Source organism: Apodemus sylvaticus, chromosome 3 (genome assembly GCF_947179515.1).
Source record: "Apodemus sylvaticus chromosome 3, mApoSyl1.1, whole genome shotgun sequence".
In the NCBI taxonomy this organism is placed as follows: domain Eukaryota; kingdom Metazoa; phylum Chordata; class Mammalia; order Rodentia; family Muridae; genus Apodemus; species Apodemus sylvaticus.
In genome coordinates, this window is record NC_067474.1 from 153,165,779 (window position 1) to 153,187,979 (window position 22,201).

General features: G+C 52.7%; 1 protein-coding gene across 1 annotated transcript; it reads left to right on the forward strand.

The window, feature by feature from the left end:
* The first annotated feature begins 453 nt into the window (after positions 1 to 453).
* Tas1r2 (taste 1 receptor member 2) lies at positions 454 to 17,838 on the forward strand. Its single transcript, XM_052177901.1, has 6 exons — positions 454 to 1,000; positions 2,506 to 2,806; positions 6,432 to 7,208; positions 8,915 to 9,124; positions 14,866 to 14,989; positions 16,778 to 17,838. Exons 1-6 carry the CDS (start codon positions 810 to 812, stop codon positions 17,704 to 17,706), a joined length of 2,532 nt encoding a protein of 843 aa, XP_052033861.1. The 5' UTR covers positions 454 to 809; the 3' UTR covers positions 17,707 to 17,838.
* Positions 17,839 to 22,201: the final 4,363 nt, after the last annotated feature.

The window sequence follows — 22,201 nt, forward strand, 5'->3', positions numbered from 1 at the left end:
CGTGAAGAGGGCCACCCTGCTGCATCCTAAGCTGGCTCAGAGCCCAGGGTGTGCAGGAGGAGGGTAGGCGGGGGAGGCAAGACTGAAGATCTAGCCGGGCGGCGGTGGCACATGCCTTTAATCCCAGCACTTGGGAGGCAGAGGCAGGCGGATTTCTGAGTTCAAGGCCAGCCTGGTCTACAAAGTGAGTTCCAGGACAGCCAGGGCTATACAGAGAAGCCCTGTCTCGAAAGCAAACAAACAAACAAACAAACAAACAAAAGACTTAAGATCTAGATACAAGAGAGTATAGGGGGTCACGAGGGCACTCCGAGGAAGATGGTTGGGAAAGGAGCTTGGGATTCCCCAGTCCCCTCTACCCACTGGATGGGTGGGGGGCAGCTCTGCTCTGCGTACCAGCTGGCACGCCTCTTTCTTGTATGCCAAGGGAGGCACCAAACCAATGGATGAGGCTGGGCTCACTGTGACCATGGCTGTCTCCTCTGCCTTCCTCCTGCGCTTTGCATGTTTTCCACGGCTGACCGCCGCCTTCGCAGCCAGTGGCCACACCGGTGTGAGCTCAGGCAGAAGGCTGGGTGCAGCCACGTTTGTAAAGACGCTGTGTTCTCCCAAGTCACACAGACCCCAGTGGGCCCCACAAATATATCCTGCTCCAGCCGGTCTCTGTTCCTTGCCTGGAGCCCTTAAGGATGTCCGCTTGTCCCTGGGCAGGATTGTCGCTATGTAAATGTGTGTGCAAATGCCTTAGTGTGGGGTGACCAGCTCCACAGGGCGGCCAGGACATCTTCTAAGCCCATTGCTTCGCTAGCATGGGGCCCCAGGCGAGGACTCTCCACTTGCTGTTTCTCCTGCTGCATGCTCTGCCCAAGCCAGCCAAGCTGGTAGAGAACTCCGACTTCCACTTGGCTGGGGACTACCTCCTGGGTGGCCTCTTTACCCTCCATGCCAACGTGAAGAGCATCTCCCACCTCAGCTACCTGCAGGTGCCCAAGTGCAATGAGTGAGTTCCCAAGGAAGTTGCAAGTCAGGGGGTGGAGGGTGGAGCAGAGTCAGGACCCTGGAAAGTGCAGTCTTTAGATGGCCAGGGCCAGAATGCACCTCTTCAGCCATCATCAATCCCCAGTCCTAGACCCAGCCAGCAGGGTCTAGCCCCCAGTGCCCTTCACCCCTCATACCCCCTGCACAATCCGATGAAATTTTAAGCGGAAACCTGGTCTGTCTCTATGTTACATCCCAGGAAAGACAGGGTGTTTAAACTCAGAGGGTCACCATCAAAGCCACCCTCAGTCACTTTGGCAAACAGGGGAGCCCCCACCCCAATAAGACCGTGTCAAAGCCTTGTCTAGACATCAGGTTCTGCCTTGCCAGAAGCAGTTCTGACACTGGGTACTGGAGGGGAGCTTTGCAGTTACCGAGGTTGTGGCTGGGGGACAGGGAGTGTTTCCGGGCTTGGGGAGTCCTCCTTGCATTTGGGGTGACAGCTCCACTTAGAGACTGGGCACAGAGAGAGTCACCCTGGTCATGCTCAGGAGGAGAAACATTCTGGGTGACAGGGAAGAAGGAGAGGGAGGGAGGGAGAGGAAAGAGGGGAGAGAGAGGGGGGGCGGGTGGCTAACTAAGGGTTGACTATGGGAATTCACCATTTTGACAATGGGTAGGGGCCATGTAAACCTGAGGCTGGGGGAACTGGGGGGCCTAGGGAGGCTGTGGGGATGGGGGATTGGGGAGGCTGGGGGATGGGGAGGCTGGCGCTAAGTGCTTTGATGTCTGTGATGATGACGATGAGGTCTGTAATGATTGACAGTGCCAGCGGCAGAGACTAGGTATGTCGGTAGCAATGCTGACTGCCGTGATAACGGTGGTAGCTCCCATGGGTATAGGGATGATGGTGGCCGTGGTAGTGGTTGTAGTGGTGACAGTCATGTGGTGCTGAGGATGTTTGGAAGTGATGGTGGTAGTTGTGGCGATGGTTATTGCGTTAGTCGTTCTAATGATTTTAACGATGGTGGTGTTGATGTTAATGGTGGTGGTAGTAGTGGTGGTGGTGATAGTGACCTTGTTAATAGTTGTAATGATGGTGTTTTGGCGGTGGTAATGATATTAGTGATGATAGCAGTTTGGGCAGTAATGGTGATGGTGGTGATGGTGATGTCATTGTTGTTGGAGATGATCACAAACATACAGTGGCGGTGGTGGCGCTGGGATAGTGGGAGATGAAGGTGACAGTGGGGATAGCAGTGATGGAGAAGAAGGCCACTGTGGGTGTGAGTGGACAATGGTGGGGATCACGAGGATCACAGTGCAGTCACAGGGACGTAGGTGACTGGAATGCGGTAAGTGCCAGAACCTTCTAGGGTGTACCTTGTTAGATTTTCTCGAGTAGGGAACAGAGCAGAGCAGTGGTCAGTCCTATTCCCCGCCCCCTCCCTGTGGCCATGCCCCAGGTCCATGTGGCCACGCCCCCACCCCGTGTGGCCACGCCCCTCACTGTGTGTGGCCCCGCAGGTACAGCATGAAGGTGCTGGGCTACAACCTCATGCAGGCCATGCGCTTCGCCGTAGAGGAGATCAACAACTGTAGCTCTCTGCTACCCGGCGTGCTGCTCGGCTACGAGATGGTGGATGTCTGCTACCTCTCCAACAATGTTCAACCTGGGCTCTACTTCCTGGCGCAGGATGATGACTTCCTGCCCATCCTTCAAGACTACAGCCAGTACAGGCCCCACGTGGTAGCCGTCATTGGCCCAGACAACTCCGAGTCCGCCATCACCGTGTCCAGCCTTCTTTCCTACTTCCTCATCCCACAGGTGAAGCCTGGGAGATGTGACAGAGGAGAGTCAGAGGGGCAGCTGTCCCGAGGGCAGGGGGTGGGGGGCAGGGGGGAAGCTCTTCCTCCCTGTCAGGCATGGTGCGAACATGAGCAGGGGCAGACAGCAGTTCAGGCTTAGGATTGACATACTGGGAAGCCTGTGACAAATCTCTTCACTCCTCTGAGTCTCAGTTTCCCCATCTATAAAGTGGGCTGATGAAACTCCATCCAGAATGAGGACCAAAGAGCAGGCAGTATTAGCTCGCTCAGTTGCCTAGCATAGGGACTGACTCATAGTAGGACCTCAAGGAGTGAGGCCCCACCAGGGCCTGGGGAGATGGCTCAGATGGTAAAGTGTGCAGGCGTGGGGACCTGAGTTTGCATCTCCAGCACCCACATAAAAAATCCTGCACCAGCAGTTGGGGAGGGGGTGTGGAGACAGGGGGATTCCCTGAGTTCACTGGTCAGCCAGTCTTGCCAAACTGGTGACTTGCAGGTTCAGTGAGAGGCCTTATCTCCAGAATTATGTTAGAAAGTGACTGAGGACAATGCCTAATGTTGACTTCTGGCCTCCGTGTGTGTGTGTATAGACATGTGAACTTATACACACATGTTCACATATATGCATGTGTGTGTGTACGCACACATATACACATGTGCACATATACACACACATACCCCAACAGTGCCGATTGTTGGCTATTATCTTTTAAATTGGGGGGCTAGGGGAATGGGTCAAGAGGCAGGGTCTCTCTGTGAAGCCCTGGCTGTCCTGGAACTCACTCTGCAGACCAGGCTGACGCTTTGAACTCACTGAGATCCACCTGCCTCTGCTTTTCGAGTGCTGGGATTAACAGAATGGACGGCCACTCCTGGCATCTTTGACATTTTTTTTTTTTTGGATTACATTTCCACTTATTGGGAGAGAGTACACATGTGTGTCATGGCACATGTATGGAGGCGAGAGAATGGGCTGTGGAAGTCGGTCCTCTCCTTCCACTAAGTGGATCTTGGAAGACTAAACATCCTCAGGCTTGACAACAAGTGCCTTCTCAGCCATCCTGTGAGGCTCTGTCCTAACTGTCACCAGCCGCCATGCCCAGTCCAGCACAGGTGTAGAATATTAATTATAAATCAGATCACCACATAGTAGGTCAGCACAACTATTGGAATTGCCGCTACAGCTTTTACTTAGGGAAGTACCCAGAGTGGGGTTAGACACTTAGTAGGTGCTAAAAAAATAAGTGCTAACATTTTGATGTGCAATGTCAGGTCCAGGGTTGAGTTCATCCATTTATCCATGTAACAGGTATTTCTTGAACACCTACTGTGTGCTAGGGAGGGTTGTGGGTGCTAGGGAAACAGCTGGGAACCAAGCACAAATCCTTGCCCGAGTGCAGCCTGTCTTCTATGGCGAGACACAGACAATATGTATGGATGAACAAGTGACCCAGAATGTTAGAAATGCTGTGGGTAAAATAGCCAGCGGAGGCCAGGCATGGTAGCACATGCTTTTAATCCCGGCACGCCAGAGGCAGAGGCAGGCGGATTTCTGTGAGTTCAAGGCCAGCCTTGTCTACAGAATGAGTTTCAGGACAGCCAGGGCTACACAAAGAAACCCTGTCTCCAAAAACAAAACAAAACAGTAACAATAACAAAAATAGCTATAGGTGGGTGGAGACTGAGGCAGGCTGAGAGATTGGACGTTTCAGTGTGGGGATCCGATAGATGGGTTTGCGGACCACAAGGGAGGTGTGTGGGCAAGCATCAGAAAGGGGAGCATTCCAGGGAGAAGAGCTAACAGAGGCTCCTGATGGGCTCAGTGAGCAGATCCAGGGCCTGGAACATGGTGGCTAGGGTGGAACGTGGAGGCAGCTGATGGGTCTGGATGGGCACCCTCAAGGGACAGCCAAAAAAACTGGATGGGTGTGTGGTGTGTGAGACAAGGTCAGAGGTGCTATCAATGTTTTTGGCCTGAACACTGGAAGGGATGGAGTCCTTCTATGAGGGGACCCTGCAGGCAGTGATCCTTGGGGAGGCCAGAAGGGAAGCTTGGTTCAGGTTGACTTCATCCACCTGCATCAGACCCCGGGAGTCGAGCGCCAGGTGGTTGGTTCATCGTCAGTGAATTTAAAACACGGTCCCATTTGGTAAAGTTTCCAGGCAACGGTCAGTCCCATTCCAGGCCCACAATAAAGCTTAAGGGGCGACCACCTAGAAACTCTTTTACAAAGTGCATGTGAGCATGAGGGTGGGTTCTCTAGCCAAGGGGCCTAGAATCTGGCTTGATGTCTGACTGGGTTAGTATAGAGATCAGTACTACATGTGACATCTCCCCCACACAAGGGACAAGTATCTTAGGATTCTATTGCTGTGAAGAGATGTCACAACTACAGCAACTCTTATAAAGGAAAACGTTTCATTGGGGCTGGCTTACAGTTTCAGAGGTTCAGTCCATTATCATCATAGCAGGAAGCATGGCAGCGTGCAGGCAGACGTGGTGCTGGGGAAGCACTGAGAGTCCTACAGCTTGATCTGCAGGCGGCAGCAGGAGACTGTGAGCCCCACTGGGCATAGCTTGAGCATACAAGGCTTCAAAGCCAGCTCACAGTGACCCACTTCCTCCAACAAGGCCATGCCTCCTAAAAGTGCTATTCCCTATGGGCCAAGCATTCAAATACATGAGTCTATGAGGGCCATATCTATTCACACCACCAAAGACGGGTGCAAAGAACTGGGAGTTAGGAAGGGAGAGTCTGGGATAAACATCCTGGGGGCGGGGCAGGGATTTGGATGAGGTCTGCCTCTAAGGCAAAAGGTGGATGAGTTCTGTTCCTGCAGATACCAAAAAGGTCCCTGGGTCATTAACAATATCCACTCTCAGCTTTCTGGATGGAAGGCAGGTATTTTACTCCCCCATTGAGGAGACACCCTGGCATGATTAATATCCTGGTTTCCCTATTGATCTTTGGTCGGAAAGACCTTTATGCCTCCGACACCTATGGGGAGGTGGGAAGGTGCTGGGGAGACTCAGAGAAGAACCGGAGTCTGGGGTTGGAAAAGTCGAGTTTGAGATAGATGGGAGGTGGACGTTCCCAAATCCAAGCCTGAGGTTCAGGAAGGAGGTTGGGGCCAGGGTTGGACAATGGGGTTGCAGGCAACGATATTTGTATAAGAGGCTGAAAGAGACTTGTAAGGAAGATGGTGTAGTGGGAGAGAAAGGGAGTCTCCTTTTGGGGTAGACTGAGGCTTTGAAGTCACAGCAGAGGGAAGAAGCCGCTACAAGAGGTCGAACAGCCAGTGACCCCCATGCATACCTAGTGTGGGGTCAGGAGGGCCTGTGGCCGATGATGAGGCTGGGATGCTGGGAAGAGACAGGGTTGCTAAGCAACAGGAAAGAGACAGATGTTACCACCTAGCCAGGGTGTGCTAGGGGCACTAGGTGAATAAGGGACGGATGTGAGTTACCCAGCCAGGGTACAGCACATAGTAGGGCCTCACATTTACTAAGGTGGCCATGATGATGACAGCATAGACACAGTCCTGGGGGTGTATGTGTCCCTGCGTGTCCCCAGGGTAATGATGTCTGATGGAGCCCCTCTTCTGACACTCTCCTCTGGCAGGTCACATACAGCGCCATCTCCGACAAGCTGCGGGACAAGCGGCGCTTCCCCGCCATGCTGCGCACAGTGCCGAGCGCCACCCACCACATCGAGGCCATGGTGCAGCTGATGATCCACTTCCAGTGGAACTGGATTGTGGTGCTGGTCAGCGACGACGATTACGGCCGCGAGAACGGCCACCTGTTGAGCCAGCGTCTGACCAACACCGGCGACATCTGCATTGCCTTCCAGGAGGTTCTGCCCGTCCCCGAACCCAGCCAGGCCATGAGGCCTGAGGAGCAGGGCCAGCTGGACAACATCCTGGACAAGCTGCGGCGGAGCTCGGCGCGCGTCGTGGTGGTGTTCTCACCAGAGCTGAGCCTGCATAGCTTCTTTCGCGAGGTGCTGCGTTGGAACTTCTCGGGCTTCGTGTGGATTGCCTCTGAGTCCTGGGCCATTGACCCGGTTCTCCATAAACTCACGGAGCTGCGCCACACGGGCACTTTCCTGGGTGTCACCATCCAGAGGGTGTCCATCCCTGGCTTCAGCCAGTTCCGGGTGCGCCATGACAAGCCAGAGAATCCTGGGCTCAACAAGACCAACCCTCGAACTACCTGCAACCAGGACTGCGACGCCTGCTTGAACATCACCGAGTCCTTTAACAACATCCTCATGCTATCCGGGGAGCGTGTGGTCTACAGTGTGTACTCGGCCGTGTACGCGGTGGCCCACGCCCTCCACAGACTCCTCCGCTGCGACCAGGTCCGCTGCACCAAGCAAACAGTCTACCCATGGCAGGTGAGGGCCTAGACTCGCAGGGACTGACTTCACCATCGCCGTGCTCAGGGTCTAGGCAAAGGGGTACAGGAGGCCACAGGGCATCCCCTGTCTCCAGATGCCCAGCAATCACAGGGTCTGAGTTCGAATCCCCAGCCACCATGTAAGAAGCTGGACTTGGCTGTGAGTGATGTACTGGCTAGAGATGGGAGTTTTGTTGGCGTTGATGGCCACCAATGGAGCTCCAGGCTCAGTGGGAGACTCTGTCTCCAGGGAATAAGCTGGGAAGTGAAAGAGAAGGACTCTTGATGTCCAATGTCCTCCTCTGGGCTCTGTGCGGGTATACAGGCATTTATACGCCCTCTCCCCCATACACACACACACACACACACACACACACACACACACACACACACACACACCAGCCCATCTCTGTTCTATTTGGGTCAGGTATTGCTACCCCATAGCCCCAGAACCTATTTCCCCCATTCTAAGTGCCGACGTTTTGAAAAGTGCCGTTCTTTGAAAAGCCTTTGGCTGCCGTCTGTGTGCCAGCTCTTGAGTGCTGAGACGCTGGTCGCCTGTGTACCGCTCAGGGCGGTGCCATAGCACTGGCTACGTGCTTGTGAGTGAGGATGCGTCCTCACGGTCTTGATCTTGCACACAGACAGCCAAAGTCACAAAGCCAACTGAGAACTGAAGCAGGACTGCAGTTCAGACCCAGGCTGCTCTCTGTTAGGCGCACGTTCTAGCTGGCACCTGTTTGGGGAGCTGACCCCCTCCCTGGTCTAGGGGAGCAGGAATGATGGGTGGGGGGCAGTGCCAGCCCATGTTTGCAGTTGAGAGAGCCCCTCCCCCCAGGATGCCCCAGGTGACACGCATTATTCTCAGCTACTGTTCTAAGTTTTTCCCCTTTCTTCTTAATGTTTTATTTATATGTTTGCTCGTGTGTTATGGGTATGCACCCTATGTGTGCAGTGCCCGTGGGGATCAGAAGAGGGCATTGGATCCCCCAGAACTGGGATTACAGATGGTTGTGAGCCACCATGTGGTTGCTGGAATTTGAACTCAGGATCTCTGGAAGAGCAGTCAGTGCTCTTAATCACTGAGCCATCTCTCCAGCTCCGGTTCTAAGTTTCTTTCTTTCTTTCTTTCTTTCTTTCTTTCTTTCTTTCTTTCTTTCTTTCTTTCTTTCTTTCTTTCTGTCTGTCTGTCTGTCTGTCTTTCTTTCCTTCCTTCCTTCCTTCCTTCCTTCCTTCCTTCCTTCCTTCCTTTCTTTTGTTTTTTGTTTTTTGTTTTTTTTTTTTAAAGACAGGGTTTCTCTGTGTAGCCCTGGCTGTCCTGGAACTCACTCTGTAGACCAGGCTCACCTTGAACTCAGAAATCTGCCTGCCTCTGCCTTCCAAGTGCTGTTCTAAGTTTCTAATGTGGTTCCAGAGCCCAGAAGAATCCTCTTGCTTTTATTTTGCAGAAGAGAAACTATGAGTTTCTTCTGTCCAGAAACTAGAAGTCCAGAGAGGTTGAGAAACAGGACTAGAGCCACACAGGGCTGAGACCTAGCTTCGGGCACGTCATCTTCCAGAGTCACCACCCAACAGTTCCATGTCCCCAATGCTCCCATTAGACAGGTGTTGAGGCTGGGGTGGGGGTGGGGAGTGGCGTGGACTCTCAATTTCTGGTCTCGTCTGATGCCAGCTCCGCTGTCCTTCTTTCTGACCCGCCTCCAGCTACTCAGGGAGATCTGGCGTGTCAACTTCACGCTCCTGGGCAACCAGCTTTTCTTCGACCAGCAGGGAGACATGCCGATGCTTCTGGACATCATCCAGTGGCAGTGGGACCTGAGCCAGAACCCCTTCCAGAGCATTGCCTCTTACTCGCCCACCAAGAAGAGGCTGACCTACATCAACAATGTGTCCTGGTACACCCCCAACAACACGGTCAGCCTAGGGGGGAGCACGGGGGAGGGGCTTGTCAAGAAGGGGCTCCAGAGATGCATCAGAGATAGCTGGCGGGGTCTCCGGTTGGGGTGCAGGGTCTAGGGTCATGTCCTTCTTTGTCCACTGAGAACCATGGAGTTGAGGGTGCTGGAGCTCTGGGAGATGGGGAATCCGGGGCTTCTGCTGAGGTGCATGTGGCTCCCATATCAGCCTGAGGTGATGGGTCAGGCCTGATTTCTACCATCAAACAACTGATCAGAAGCATTTAATGGATGCAGGGTGCATTTCCACTCAGGGTTTGAGGATACAGCCTGTCTTGCTGGGAGGGCACGGCCACAGGAGCCTAAGGTGGCTGACGCCATCGCATCCACAGACAGGGAGCAGAGAGAGATGGATGCTGGTGCATAGCTCCCTTCCTCCATTTTATTCACACCAGAACCCCAGCCCATGGGACGAGGCCGCCCATGTCCCAGGTGTATCTTCCCTCTGCTAAAATTTTCTAGACACACCCTCTCAGACATTCCCAGAGGTGCATCTTCACAGATTCTAAATTTCATCAAGTTTGTAGGATTACCCATCGCAGCACGGAGGCTGCTGCTCTCCCCGTTGTACAGGCTGGAGCAGCAAAGGCACAGAGAGGTTGTGTAATCTCCCCAGTGCCACACAGCTTGCCTATGGTGGAGGCTTTCTCTACACAGCCTTCCAGCTGTAGCCAATCACCATGGTTGAGTCTGTGGAGCGAATCAGGTTGATGGCTTTCTGCTTTCTTGCGCTCAAACCACAGACGTTCTTTGTCCCAGGTTCTGCAGGCAGAAGCCAAGGGAGAGGTGAGGAACCTGCTTGGTGTCTCTCCTGCTGTTTGGCAGCTTGCTGGCCCTCCCTGACTCTCTCTGGCTGGTGGAGCCTCCACTCTGATCTTTGCCTTGGTCACCGGATAGTCTCTCTGTGGTCCTGTCAGTACTCACATGTCCCCTGTGTGTAAGAACACTGGTTCTCTCGGATGAGGGAGCCTTCTTTTCTTTAATCATATATGCACTGGCCACACAGTGGAGTCGGGTCATATACTTAGGACACAGGTATTGAGACCCACAAGGTCTCACTCGGTCTACGTCCTCATTGAGCTGCATGGCCTAAAGCAAGGGCCACGTGGAATAGATTATTACAGACATGTCTTCAAGTACAAAGACTGGGAGATGGGAAAGCTTGCAGCAGGGGAGAGGAAAGGCCAGTTCAAGAGAATGTCCTCCAGCCAGACGCTGCTGTGAGCCACAGTAGCGCCACCTTCCTGTTACCTTCCAAGGATCTGCCTCGGAGCTGAGTCCCAAGGGAGAGAAATGCGCGCCATGGATTGTCTGGACCCCATTCCCTGGGGGCCGCAGGTTGCTCTGTGCAGTGCTAAGCCCTTGGATCTCCAGGTCCCGTGTGGCCGGGCGCCTCGAAGCTCCTGGATGCCACAGAGCCTTTAGGATACTAGCCAGCCCTGTCTGTGCAGAAGGGGCATTTGGTGGGCAAGTGACAGGCAGTGAGCCCCATTCTGGAGTCCCTCTCCTTCATGGGCATGTGGCTACTCTGAGTGACTCCCTAGAAGACAGTAGGACCATTCTGATGTGTCCATCAGTCTACCCTGCATGCCCCACCCAGGTTCCTGTGAGCACCCAAGCCCCCTCCTTCTGTGACCCTCTCATTCACTGGTGGGAAGACCTCAGAGGAACCAGCTGGTTTACCATGGATATGTCTCTCCAGCAGGGACCAGAATCCCATCGCTACGACCCTAAGACCTCCGCTCTTACAGTCTAGGGAACACCAGTGATTTTAGGTCCTTCATTATTTATTTGTGTGCTTTATGGTGATGGGATCAAGCCCAGGGTCTTACGCATGCTAAGCAAGGTCTCAACCAGCTGGCTGTATACTTCTCTTCTCCTTTTTTTCTTTTTTAAAGATTTATTTATTTATTTATTTATTTATTTATTTATTTATTTAATGTATATGAGTACACTGTAGCTATACTGATGGTTGTGAGCCATCATGTGGTTGCTGGGATTTGAACTCAGGACCTTTGGGAGAGCAGTCAGTGCTCTTAACCGCCGAGCCATCTCTCCAGCCTCTCTTTCTCCTTCTCTACCTCTCCCCTTCTCCCCTCCCTCCTTCCTTCTCTCTTCCTGTTGTCAGAGTCTCTAACCCAAGCTGGTCTTGAGTACATCATGTAACTGAGCATAAAACTGAATATCTGATCTTTCAGCCTCCACTTCCCAAGCCCTTGGGTTATGGAGTGATGGGAACGAACCCAGGGCTTCTTGCCTGCTGGCTAATCACTCTGCCAGCTGAGGTACACCTCCAGTCCTCTTCTTTGGTTTTCTTATGTAGCCCAGGATGGACCTTCTGCAAGAGTAGCCAGTGCTTTTAACCCTTGAGTGGTCTCTCCAGTCCTTCCTTCTGTTATTTATCTAAGTTGGGTTTTTCTGTGTTTGGAGAACATGATCACCATGATTTTTTGATCCTTTTAATTTGGTCAAAGCTTGCATCACAGCCTAGCACGAATCTGTCCTGGGGATGCTCATGTGCACTTGGTGAGTAAGATGCTGTACTCTGTTGCTACAGAGCAGAGTCCTGCTAGAGCATCCTGTTAGAGTCTTGTTAGAGCGTCCTGTTAGAGCGTTCTGCTAGAGCGTCCTGTTAGAGTGTCCTGTTAGAGCCTCCTGTTAGAGCGTCCTGTTAGAGCGTCCTGTTAGAGCGTCCCGTTAGAGCCTCCTGTTAGAGCGTCCTGTTAGAGCGTCCTGTTAGAGCCTCCTGTTAGAGCGTGTTGCTTTATGGTATTCGTCAAGTCATTGAAAATAAGGTGTTGGCATTTCCACCGGTTATTACTGAATCCTACACATTCTCTGTTTTCCTGCCGTTCTTCCTGGCTTATGTATTTTAGGTCTCGTTAGGGGCGTGTGTGTTTATGCAAACACTTTTATACTATAAAGCTCGACGTATGCATATGCACCCAACTGCAGCTTTGGGGGCTGTGCGTGGCCCCAAGGGGCTCTCCGTTCTCTAGTTTTCTAAGACAGCTTGCCCTTCTGTCTTCTCACTGTGGGGACTCCAGACTCTCCCTGGCCATCTGAAAGCCAGCCATCCCCAGTGAAGCTCTCCCCTGTAACACTCTTCACGTATTTATAACTGTCCATTGCATTCATGAAGATGCTAATTTCACTATTGCGGGGCTCTGCATTGGTGACTTCACTGTGATACGCCAGAATCTGACATCAGTTTGTGCTCCAAGTTCCTCTGTGTGTGCATGTGTGCATGTGTGTGTGTGTGCATGTGTGCATGTGTGTGTGTGCAGGTGTGCATAATGTGTACAGGTGTGCATGTGTGTGTGCAGGTGTGCATAATGTGTGTGCAGGTGTGCATATGTGTGTGCAGGTGTGCGGGTGTGTGTGCAGGTGTGTATAATGTATGTGCGCAGGTGTGCATACATGTGTGTGTGCATGTGTGCATGTGTGCATGTGCATGTGCATGTATGTGTGCAGGTGTGCATACATGTGTGTGCAGGTGTGTGTGTGTGTGCGCGCCTGCGTGCATGTGCAGGTGAATGTGTGTGCATGTCCATGTGGAGGCCAGAGACTAACCTCTGCAGCTGCCTGGCTATCTGTTTTTACACAGGGTCTCAGGCTGGGACCTAGGATTTGCCAGTTTAGCTGGGCTGGCTGGACATAGCCATGAATCCCCTGGTCCCCGATGACTCAGCACTGGGATTAACCAGCATGATCTACCACACCTGGCTTTTGACATGAGTTCTGGGATGGGATTTGGGGCCTCATGCTTTTGTGGGAAACACATTATCAATAGAGTTCAGAGGTGGGAGAGACCTGGCAACATGTGGTGGGCCATGGCTCTGGATAAAGGACACATGTGTGCCTGTGCTGAGAGCCGTGCACCTACACAGTGCATACTCATGTTCTTGGCAGAGAAGTCCCCAGAACATACAGGGAGCCCAGGAGTGATTTAGTTGTTTATTTCAAATTGATGATGATGGTGATGATGATGGTAGTGATGATGGTGATGATGATGGTAGTGATGATGGTGATGACGATGGTAGTGGTGATGGTGAGCGTGCATGTGTGTGTGCGTGTGCGTGTGCAGAGAGAGCATATGCACACCGTGGGGCACTCATGGAGTTGAACAGCTTTGTGAAGTCATTTCTCTCCTCCACCCTTACATGGGCTCTGGGGATTGAACTCAGGTCGTCAGGCTTGGCTGCAGACACCTTTATAAGCTGAGGTATCTTAGCCTATGGGTGTTTACTTTTGACTGGTGTGAGACACTCAGGCTTCTCTATGAAGTGTTACGGAGGTGACAAGGTATCTAGATGTGTAATCTGATGGCCAGGAACAAGGAAGACCTGTGTGTGTGTGTGTGTGTGTGGTGTATGCACGCGCGTGTGTGCACGTGCACATGTGTGTATGTGTGTGGTGTGTGTATGATGTGTGGTGTAGGTGGTATGTATGTGTGTTGTGTGTTGTGTGTGGAATGTGTGTGCATGTGTGTGTGTGGTACATATGTGGTGTGTGTGGTGTGTGTGTACATGTGCGTGTGTGCATGTGGTGCATGTGTGGTATGTGTATACGGTGTGTGTGCGCGTGTGGTGTGTGCATGTGCATATGTGTGTGTGCATATGTGTGTGTGTGGTGTGGTGTGTGTGTGGTGTGGTGTGTGGTATGTGTGTGTGTGTGTGTGTGTGGTGTGGTATGTGTGTGTGGTGTGTGTGGTGCATGTGTTGGTGTGTGTGTGTGGTGTATGTGTGGTGTGTGTGTGCATGTGCACATGTGTGCGTGGTGCATGTGTGGTGTGTGTATGTGTGTGCGTGCGTGTGTGTGGTGTGTGTGTGTGTGCGCGCGCGCGCGCGCGCGCGCGCTCGCATTCGTGTGTGTAGGGAGAGGGGAGCAAGAAAGCAGAGACCTGACAAGAGAGGCAGAAAGAGACGGGCTCTGGTGTTAAGTCCTTTTGTGGCTTCTGGGTGAGCCTTAGTCCCCCCCTCTGTGTGCCCAGAAGAAACCATTCGTTCTCCTTGGTCACTAGAATGATGTCCATAGGACCTAACGGCTGCCCGCGGCCCTGCCCGTCTCCGGCCTCTACCACACTCTTACCCACATGTGGCTCCCTCACCAGGCTCCGGCGCTCCTCATCCTCAGTCCTAACGTCTCCTCTGCGTATACACCTCCTTTCATCCCGTGCTTGGCGACCTCTGTGTGCTGGGCTCCTCTGTGGCACAGACTAGGCACGGGCACGGCCCTTCTTTCTAGTTCACCCAAGACCCCTGCTCCTCAGAAGGACGTGCCAACCGGGATGTTAGCTGTAGTGACAGGGAAACCTGGTCACGCAATAAATGGTGACGGTTCAGGTAAGGACGAATCCAGGATGTCTCGATAGCGTTCACCCCTCCCCGACCAAGATCAGGCTTTTCTTTGGTCATGATGTCCTCTTTGTGATAAGATGGCTGCCAGGACCCCAAGTTGCATTTTATCTTGTCAGCGTCTTCAGGGAGTCTCTTCTTCACACTTGGGTGCCTTTACCGGAGGATGGTGGGTTGGGTTAGGCCACAGACAGGCAAAACGGAGAGTCCTGCAGAGATCCAGTTCAGACAGGGCCAGGCTACCCTCTCCTGAGGAGAATCCTGATGGGTGTGGGGGGGAGATCAGGAGCCTCCCAGGGGGTGGGAAAAAAGGGCTCAGAGTCTCTCGCCTTCTTCCCTCCAGGTCCCTGTCTCCATGTGTTCCAAGAGCTGCCAGCCCGGGCAAATGAAAAAGCCGGTGGGCCTCCACCCCTGCTGCTTCGAGTGCTCGGACTGTCTGCCGGGCACCTACCTCAACCGCTCAGCAGGTGTGGCTCCCACCACCGCTGCCCTGCCCTTCACTAGAGACCTCAGGTCCTCTGTTCATGGCTTAGTGTCACCACCCTGTCCTGGAGTTTTCAGGGGTCTCTTCACTTTGCTAGGGTCTCTGGGGTCTTCCCAAGGGATGCAAGTATCCAAAGGCTAGAGACCAAGCCTGGTGCCTCCTGTGGCTTCCCGTGAAGCGAAATCCCCAGTACAGGTTTCTGGGTGGTACATCAGGATCGGTCCCCAGGCCGTGTGACAAGCACGTCACCCACTGAGCCATCTCCCCAGTCCCCATTGACTGAATTCTTGGTTGAAAGCCACTTTCTTTCTAGATCACTGACTCCTGTGTTTAAACTCACATTAGTGCTTAACACAGCTCAGGGCTGAGTGAAAAGCTCTCGCATGGCCTCACCGATTAAACATTAATTGGTGATTTCACCTCTGACTAAAAAACACTTGCTGTGGGCCCAGCGGCAAGCAGGGCCCCCTGGTTAAGTGCCGATCAAGTGTGTGGAAGGCTTCTGCTGGCCTGTCTATCACAACTGTCAGTGGCCTGCAGACAGGGGCCAGCCTTTACTGGTGGTCTCTGTGGCTCCCCATCTCTGGTACCTACCACAGTGTCTGACTCTCAATGCTCTCTGTGGAGTTGGGGAGACATGGTTGGTAAAGAGCTTACCTTGTAAACATGAGGACATGGGTTTGATCCCCAGAATTCATGTGAAATAGAGCCAAGCATGGTGGCCCGCACTTGGGACCAGTGTCAGGGAGGTTGAGACGGCTTCCTGGGCTCATCGGCCTGCCAGTGTAGCTAACTTACCAAGTTCCAGACAAGCAAGAGAGCTCGTCTCAATAGGAAAGGAAGAAAGGAAGGAAGGAAGGAGGAAGAAAGGAAGGAGGGAACGCAGGCAGGCAGGCCTTGAGGAACAATACTGATATTGTCCTCTGGACTGTACACTCATGTACATACACACACATACACACACACATGCACGCATGCACGCACACAGACACGCATGCACGCACACAGACACGCACACACACAGACACGCATGCACACACAGACACGCATGCACACACAGACACGCATGCACACACAGACACGCATGCACACACAGATACAAACCCCCACCCCTGCTGAAGATGTGGTTATAGGTCTGTCTTAGTTAGGGTTTCACTGCTGTGAACAGACACCATGACCAAGGCAACTCTTATAAGGACAACATTTAACTGGGGCTGGTTTACAGGTTCTGATGGCTTACAGTCCATTATCATCAAGGCGGGAACACGGCAGCATCCAGGCAGGCATGGGGCAGGAGGAGCTGAGAGTTCTACATCTTCATCTGAAGGCTGCTAGTGGAAGACTGACTTCCAGGGTCTTAAAGCCCACGCCCACAGTCACACACCCACTCCAACAAGGCCACACCTCCTGATAGTGCCACTCCCTGGGCGGGCCAAGCATATACAAACCATCACAAGGTCTCTTTCCCTAGAGAATGATATCTTGGGAGAGAGGCCTTGGAGTTGGGTTCTGAGCAAGGAGGCCTGGGTTTGGATCCCGATTTGATAACTTACTGGCTTTGTGACTTTGGAAAAAAAATGACACAGCTGGGCCTCGTTTATTTGAGATGAAGTAGCAAGGAAGCTTTGGTCAATCATGGCAGATGGAGTTCCTTTAGCCTCCCTCTGCTTCAGGGCTCAGGCCCAGAGAACGCGGGCCGGGGTGGGGGTGGGGGTGGGGGTGCGGATCGCATGTGGGTCCCACTGACCGGAGCTGCTGCGGGCTCTTACAGATGAGTTTAACTGTCTGCCCTGCCCGAACTCCATGTGGTCCTACAAGAATGACATCACTTGCTTCAAGCGGCGGCTGGCCTTCCTGGAGTGGCACGAAGTGCCCACCATCGTGGTGACCATACTGGCCGCCCTGGGCTTCTTCAGCACCCTGGCCATTCTGTTCATCTTCTGGCGACATTTCCAGACGCCCATGGTGCGCTCAGCCGGCGGCCCCATGTGCTTCCTGATGCTGGTGCCGCTGCTGCTGGCGTTCGGGATGGTGCCCGTGTACGTGGGGCCCCCCACGGTCTTCTCCTGCTTCTGCCGCCAGGCTTTCTTCACTGTCTGCTTCTCCATCTGCCTCTCCTGCATCACCGTGCGCTCCTTCCAGATTGTGTGCGTCTTCAAGATGGCCAGACGCCTGCCGAGTGCCTACGGTTTCTGGATGCGTTACCACGGGCCCTATGTCTTCGTGGCTTTCATCACGGCCATCAAGGTGGCGCTGGTGGCGGGCAACATGCTGGCCACCACCATCAACCCCATTGGCCGGACCGACCCCGATGACCCCAACATCATGATCCTCTCCTGCCACCCTAACTACCGCAACGGGCTACTCTTTAACACCAGCATGGACCTGCTGCTGTCCGTGCTGGGTTTCAGCTTCGCTTACATGGGCAAGGAACTGCCCACCAACTACAACGAGGCCAAGTTCATCACTCTCAGCATGACCTTCTCCTTCACCTCCTCCATCTCCCTCTGCACCTTCATGTCTGTCCACGACGGAGTGCTGGTCACCATCATGGACCTCCTGGTCACTGTGCTCAACTTCCTGGCCATCGGCTTGGGGTACTTTGGCCCCAAGTGTTACATAATCCTTTTCTACCCGGAGCGCAACACTTCGGCTTATTTCAATAGCATGATCCAGGGCTACACCATGAGGAAGAACTAGCCCCGCCCACCGGCCTCCACCGCAGAGCCCCCACCTTCCCCCCCCTCCCTACGGCCGCGCTACCGGTGTCCCTCTGCCATTCTTTGCCGCATAGGTATTTTTACTCACATAGCGCTTGAAAATACCCATAATGCACTCCAGCCCCCCTCCCCCAAGTCGTTTCACTGGCCAGGACCCCCCCCCCCTACTCCGCACTTAGAGAAGAAACCACCAAGGTGACCTATAGGGCTCCAAGGATGACCTACCACTGCCATCTGCTGGTCACAGTGAGCACCTGCGGGCTGTAGCCCATGCCTCGCAGCCTGCTTATTTATGGCTAGTGGCTGTGAGGCGGGCCCACCATGCTCCCCAGATGTCTCTGTATCTGTGTTTCACTACGGTCCCTGGGGAGCACAGATTAGGGCTCCTGCGTTCTAATGGTCAGATGGGCATCATGGGCCCTTCATTATCGCTTATGAATAAACTTCTCTTCGGTGAAATCAATGTCCCTTCCTGATTTCAGAGGTTTTTCTGAGGAAGGGCCTGGACACAATCTGAGCATTCATTGTGCCTGGGTGACCTTGGGTTCACTTGTCTTTGAGCCTACGCTTACCCATCTCTGAAATGGGAGTCATAGTTGCAGATGCTGACGTTTGGAGGCTGAAGAAATGGAAGCTGGGATGAGTGATCCTTCCGAAAGAGATATGGGGAGACTCACAACGTGGTTGCCATAGACAACCATGATGGGGCCCTGGACGGGGAAAGGGAGCCTTTGAGTCTTAAGAGGAGCTTCCTCAAGAGAGAAAGCCACCATAGATAGCTTGACAGGGAGCTGCAAGAGACCAAGTCTTTGCTTCTTGTTCCGGGTGTGTGTATACACTCTCCGGGAAAATACACACTCCACTGTGTTATCTCAGCTACTTGCCGCCAGAGTTGCAGGGCAGAAAACAAAACTGAAGTTATGATGCAAGGTTGATGTAGGCCTGAATATCAGGGTCCTCGGCTCCCAATTGCAAGGAGGAGGGAGTCTTCAGGTCATAGCAGGTTTACTGACCAGCTCTGTCCACAGTGAGCTATGGGGAGGACAGAGGGGGAGGAGAGGGAGTGAAGGAGGGAGGGAGGGAGAGAGAGAGAGGTTATAATACAAGAATCCATGATAGAACACAATAAGGTAAAAATGTACACAGTGGGTGCTCAATAAATGCCAATCACTATAAATTCACGTGCCTCTGAAATCATTAGGGCAATGTAAAGTTGTGCTTTGTGTCTGTGTGTGTACATGTATGTGCCGACATACCTATACATGTGTGTACATGCACCTGGAGGCCAGAGGAAAACATTAGGTGCTATTTTTCAGAAACCATAGGGTGATAGAGAAATGAAGTCTCGTATGGGCCTGGCACTGGCTGATGGGCTAGGCTGGAGCCCTGTGAGTCCCAAGCCTCGACGTGGGTCTCATGTAGGGGGTAGAGATGGTTGGGGGAAGATGCCGAGTTAGGCAGCATTTTTCAGACCAACCAAACAGACCTATCGGGTACGCTTATAAAATGATAAGAGGACAATTCTTAGATGAGTCTACCCGGCCTGAGGTTGAATGGCCCCACTACAGAGACCCGCAGGCAGGAGAGCTGAGGACCTCACCTCTGCTCGGACCAAGAAGGACCAATGCTGCAGCCCCAGTCTGAGGCGAAAGGCTGGGGTACCCCTGGTGAACGTGGGTCCACATCCAAGTTCAAAGGCTAAAGGAGCTGGAGTCAGATGATGTCCGTTGTAACAGAAGCGCTCGCTCAAGGATGGCTACTAGCTTCGCACTTCCAGGCTACATTCTTGCCCTGCCCACTGGGAGGGTCTTCCCGTTCAGTAAGCCGGCCCACCTGCCAATCATCTCAGGAAACGCCCAGAGCTGTGCTTTACCAACTTTTCTAGGACTTTCTTTTTCTCTTGCTTGCTTCCTTTCTTTCTCTCTTTTTTTCTTTCATTTTTTGGGGTTGCGGGTTGTGAGACAGGGCTTCTCTGTGTAACCCTGGCTGTCCTGGAACTTACTTTGTAGACCGAGCTGGCCTTGAACTCCTGGAGATCCACCTGCCTCTGCCTCCCGAGTACTGGGAGACCAACCAACAGAAGCTTTCAGCAGACACTGAGGATGCGGGGTTTTTCTAGGAGTAAGGTCTTTGTGGATGTTCCTTCTCCATCCCTTCCAGACTTCTCAGGGGAGCCCGGAGACAACACACAGCGGCCTGGCTGAGGCCTTAGCTTTTGTAGGGCTACTGCTGGCCATGGCTGTGTCCTGTCTGTCCTCCTTGCCTGAGGGACCAGATTTTAGGATCACAGGGAGTTTAAATCTCTTAATTCTTTCTCTTTACATCGTCTACGCCTTGGCTTAATATTCTTTTTACAGAGCTAATAGCCTCATTTCTGGCTTCTGTTGGAGGACCACCATTAGTGGAGAAAATCCCAGAACCTCACTGAGCTCAGAGGATACTTACAACACACCTGAACAGCCGCTGCGATGGAGGAGCCTTAATCCTTAATCCTTTCCTTCCCTCCAGAGGTTATTGAAGACACCCTCCACTGTTAGACAACTATTGTGTGTTATGTTGTGTGTATGTATGTATGTGTATGTGTTGTGTGTATATATAGTTGGTGTGTGTGTGTGATGTATGTGGTAGCATGTATGTATGTGTGTTGTATGTAGGTGTGTATTTGCATGTGTGTGGTATATGTGTGTAGGTGTGTGCCGTGTGTGTGATGTATATGGTGTGGAGTGTATGTATGTGTGTGCTATGTGTGGTGTGTGTGTGATGTAGTATGTGTGGTGTTTGGTGTGTGTGTGTATGCATGCTGTATGCAGGTACATATATATGTCTGTCCACAAGCATATGGAAGCCAGAGGGCGACCTCCTATGTTTTTCCATCATGTTTTCTTGAGCCATAGCTTCTTACTGGCTCGACCTCACCTGTTAGATCAGGCTGGCCCACAAACTCTAGGGATCCTCCTGTGTCTGCTTCCCCAGTATTGAGATAACAAGTAAGTCTGGTTTTTAACACACACTCAGGTCCTCATGTTTGCAAGGTAAGCCTGTTACAGGCTGATCACCCCAGGCTAGACCATTCTTGGTAGGTCGAGTGAGAGCCTGATTCTCTGGACTTTCTATTTAGGGACACTCACTGTGTCCTTTGGGATCATGCAGAAGCTTTCCTTCTCATGGTGGCCCTTCCTCTGTGATAGCAGATGGAGTCTTCTTTGAAGGCGTGCCCGCTCCAGCACCTTCCATGACATCTACTGATCTCCCAGCACCCCCTTTTCTCCCCAAACACCCAGCAGCCCCTGCACTCAGAGCCAGAGTTCCAGGGTTGGCACCATATTCTGGGGTGTCGGTGGGGGAAAGGTTTTCCTCATCCAGTGGTTGGTTCAGAGGCTGACAACATGACCTGGGTTGGTCTAATCAGAGGGACTCTCCAAATTTGTGCTGGGACAAAGTATAGAAAGTAGAAAGGCCACAGGAACGACTGGGGCAGTATTCTGGGTGGGTCAGGCTTACAAACTCCCGTTCTCTCTGTGTCCTCACCTCCCACCGCTTTCTATGGCCACACCGAGTTCTCTCTAGCTCCCAGTCTGTCACTGTCTTGAGGCCTTGGCCCTGACAGCTTTCTTTTCCCAGAATGCCTCTCCTTGATAGCCCTGTGGCTTGGTCCCATGTCTATTCTCTCCCTCTTGATTGGCAGCTGTCCTTCCTCTATCACAGGATGAATGAATATTTCACTACCTTGCTGTGTTCGTCTGCACTGGGATATAATAAACACAAACACACAGGGGGCTCTGACTGTCAGGCACCTAGGAGAGCACCCTGGCCAGAACAAATCCTTGTAAGTGTTGTCGGGTGACAACAGGTGGGACTGGGCTGTGGGGTCAAGACCAGCCAACCCAGTAGCTGCTCTGGAAGTCTGGAAGACATGGCCAGAAAGAAGGGAAAGAAGAGCTCACCCGGGCTGGAGAGATGGCTCAGGGGTTAAGAGCACTGACTGCTCTTCCGGAGGTCCTGAGTTCAATTCCCAGCAACCACATGGCGACTCACAAACATCTGTAATGGGATCTAGTGCCCTCTTCTGGTGTGTCTGAAGACAGTGACCGTGTACTCATATACATTAAATTAAAAAAAAATAGAGTTCACCTATGAGAGGGGATTGTAGACATTCATTCATTCATTCACTCAATCATCCATTCATTCAGTGAACAAGTGCCAAATGGGGACTACCAAAGGTGCCCTGCACAGCATCAAGGACAACTGTCACCTCAGATGACAATCCCTGTTCCCAGTACACACAGCCATTTATCCCGGCACCAACCGCTCGTGTGGAGGAGATTCAGGGAGTCATGGAAGCACCCGAGGGGACCCTTCGGCGAGCCAAGGAAGGCTCCTGATATGTTTGTTGACAGCTTGCCTCAGGCAGAGGGCAGAAGAAGGAGCAGTGGCTCTGAGCCTGGTGGTGGCAGAAGAGCGCTTCCCCTACACAC

Excerpts from the sequence above, each read along its gene's own strand:
- Tas1r2 (XM_052177901.1), top strand. The coding sequence starts at position 810 with ATGGGGCCCCAGGCGAGGACTCTCCACTTGCTGTTTCTCCTGCTGCAT. Across the intron at positions 7,209-8,914 it reads AAACAGTCTACCCATGGCAG|CTACTCAGGGAGATCTGGCG; the intron begins GTGAGGGCCTAG and ends ACCCGCCTCCAG. Across the intron at positions 14,990-16,777 it reads CTACCTCAACCGCTCAGCAG|ATGAGTTTAACTGTCTGCCC; the intron begins GTGTGGCTCCCA and ends GGGCTCTTACAG.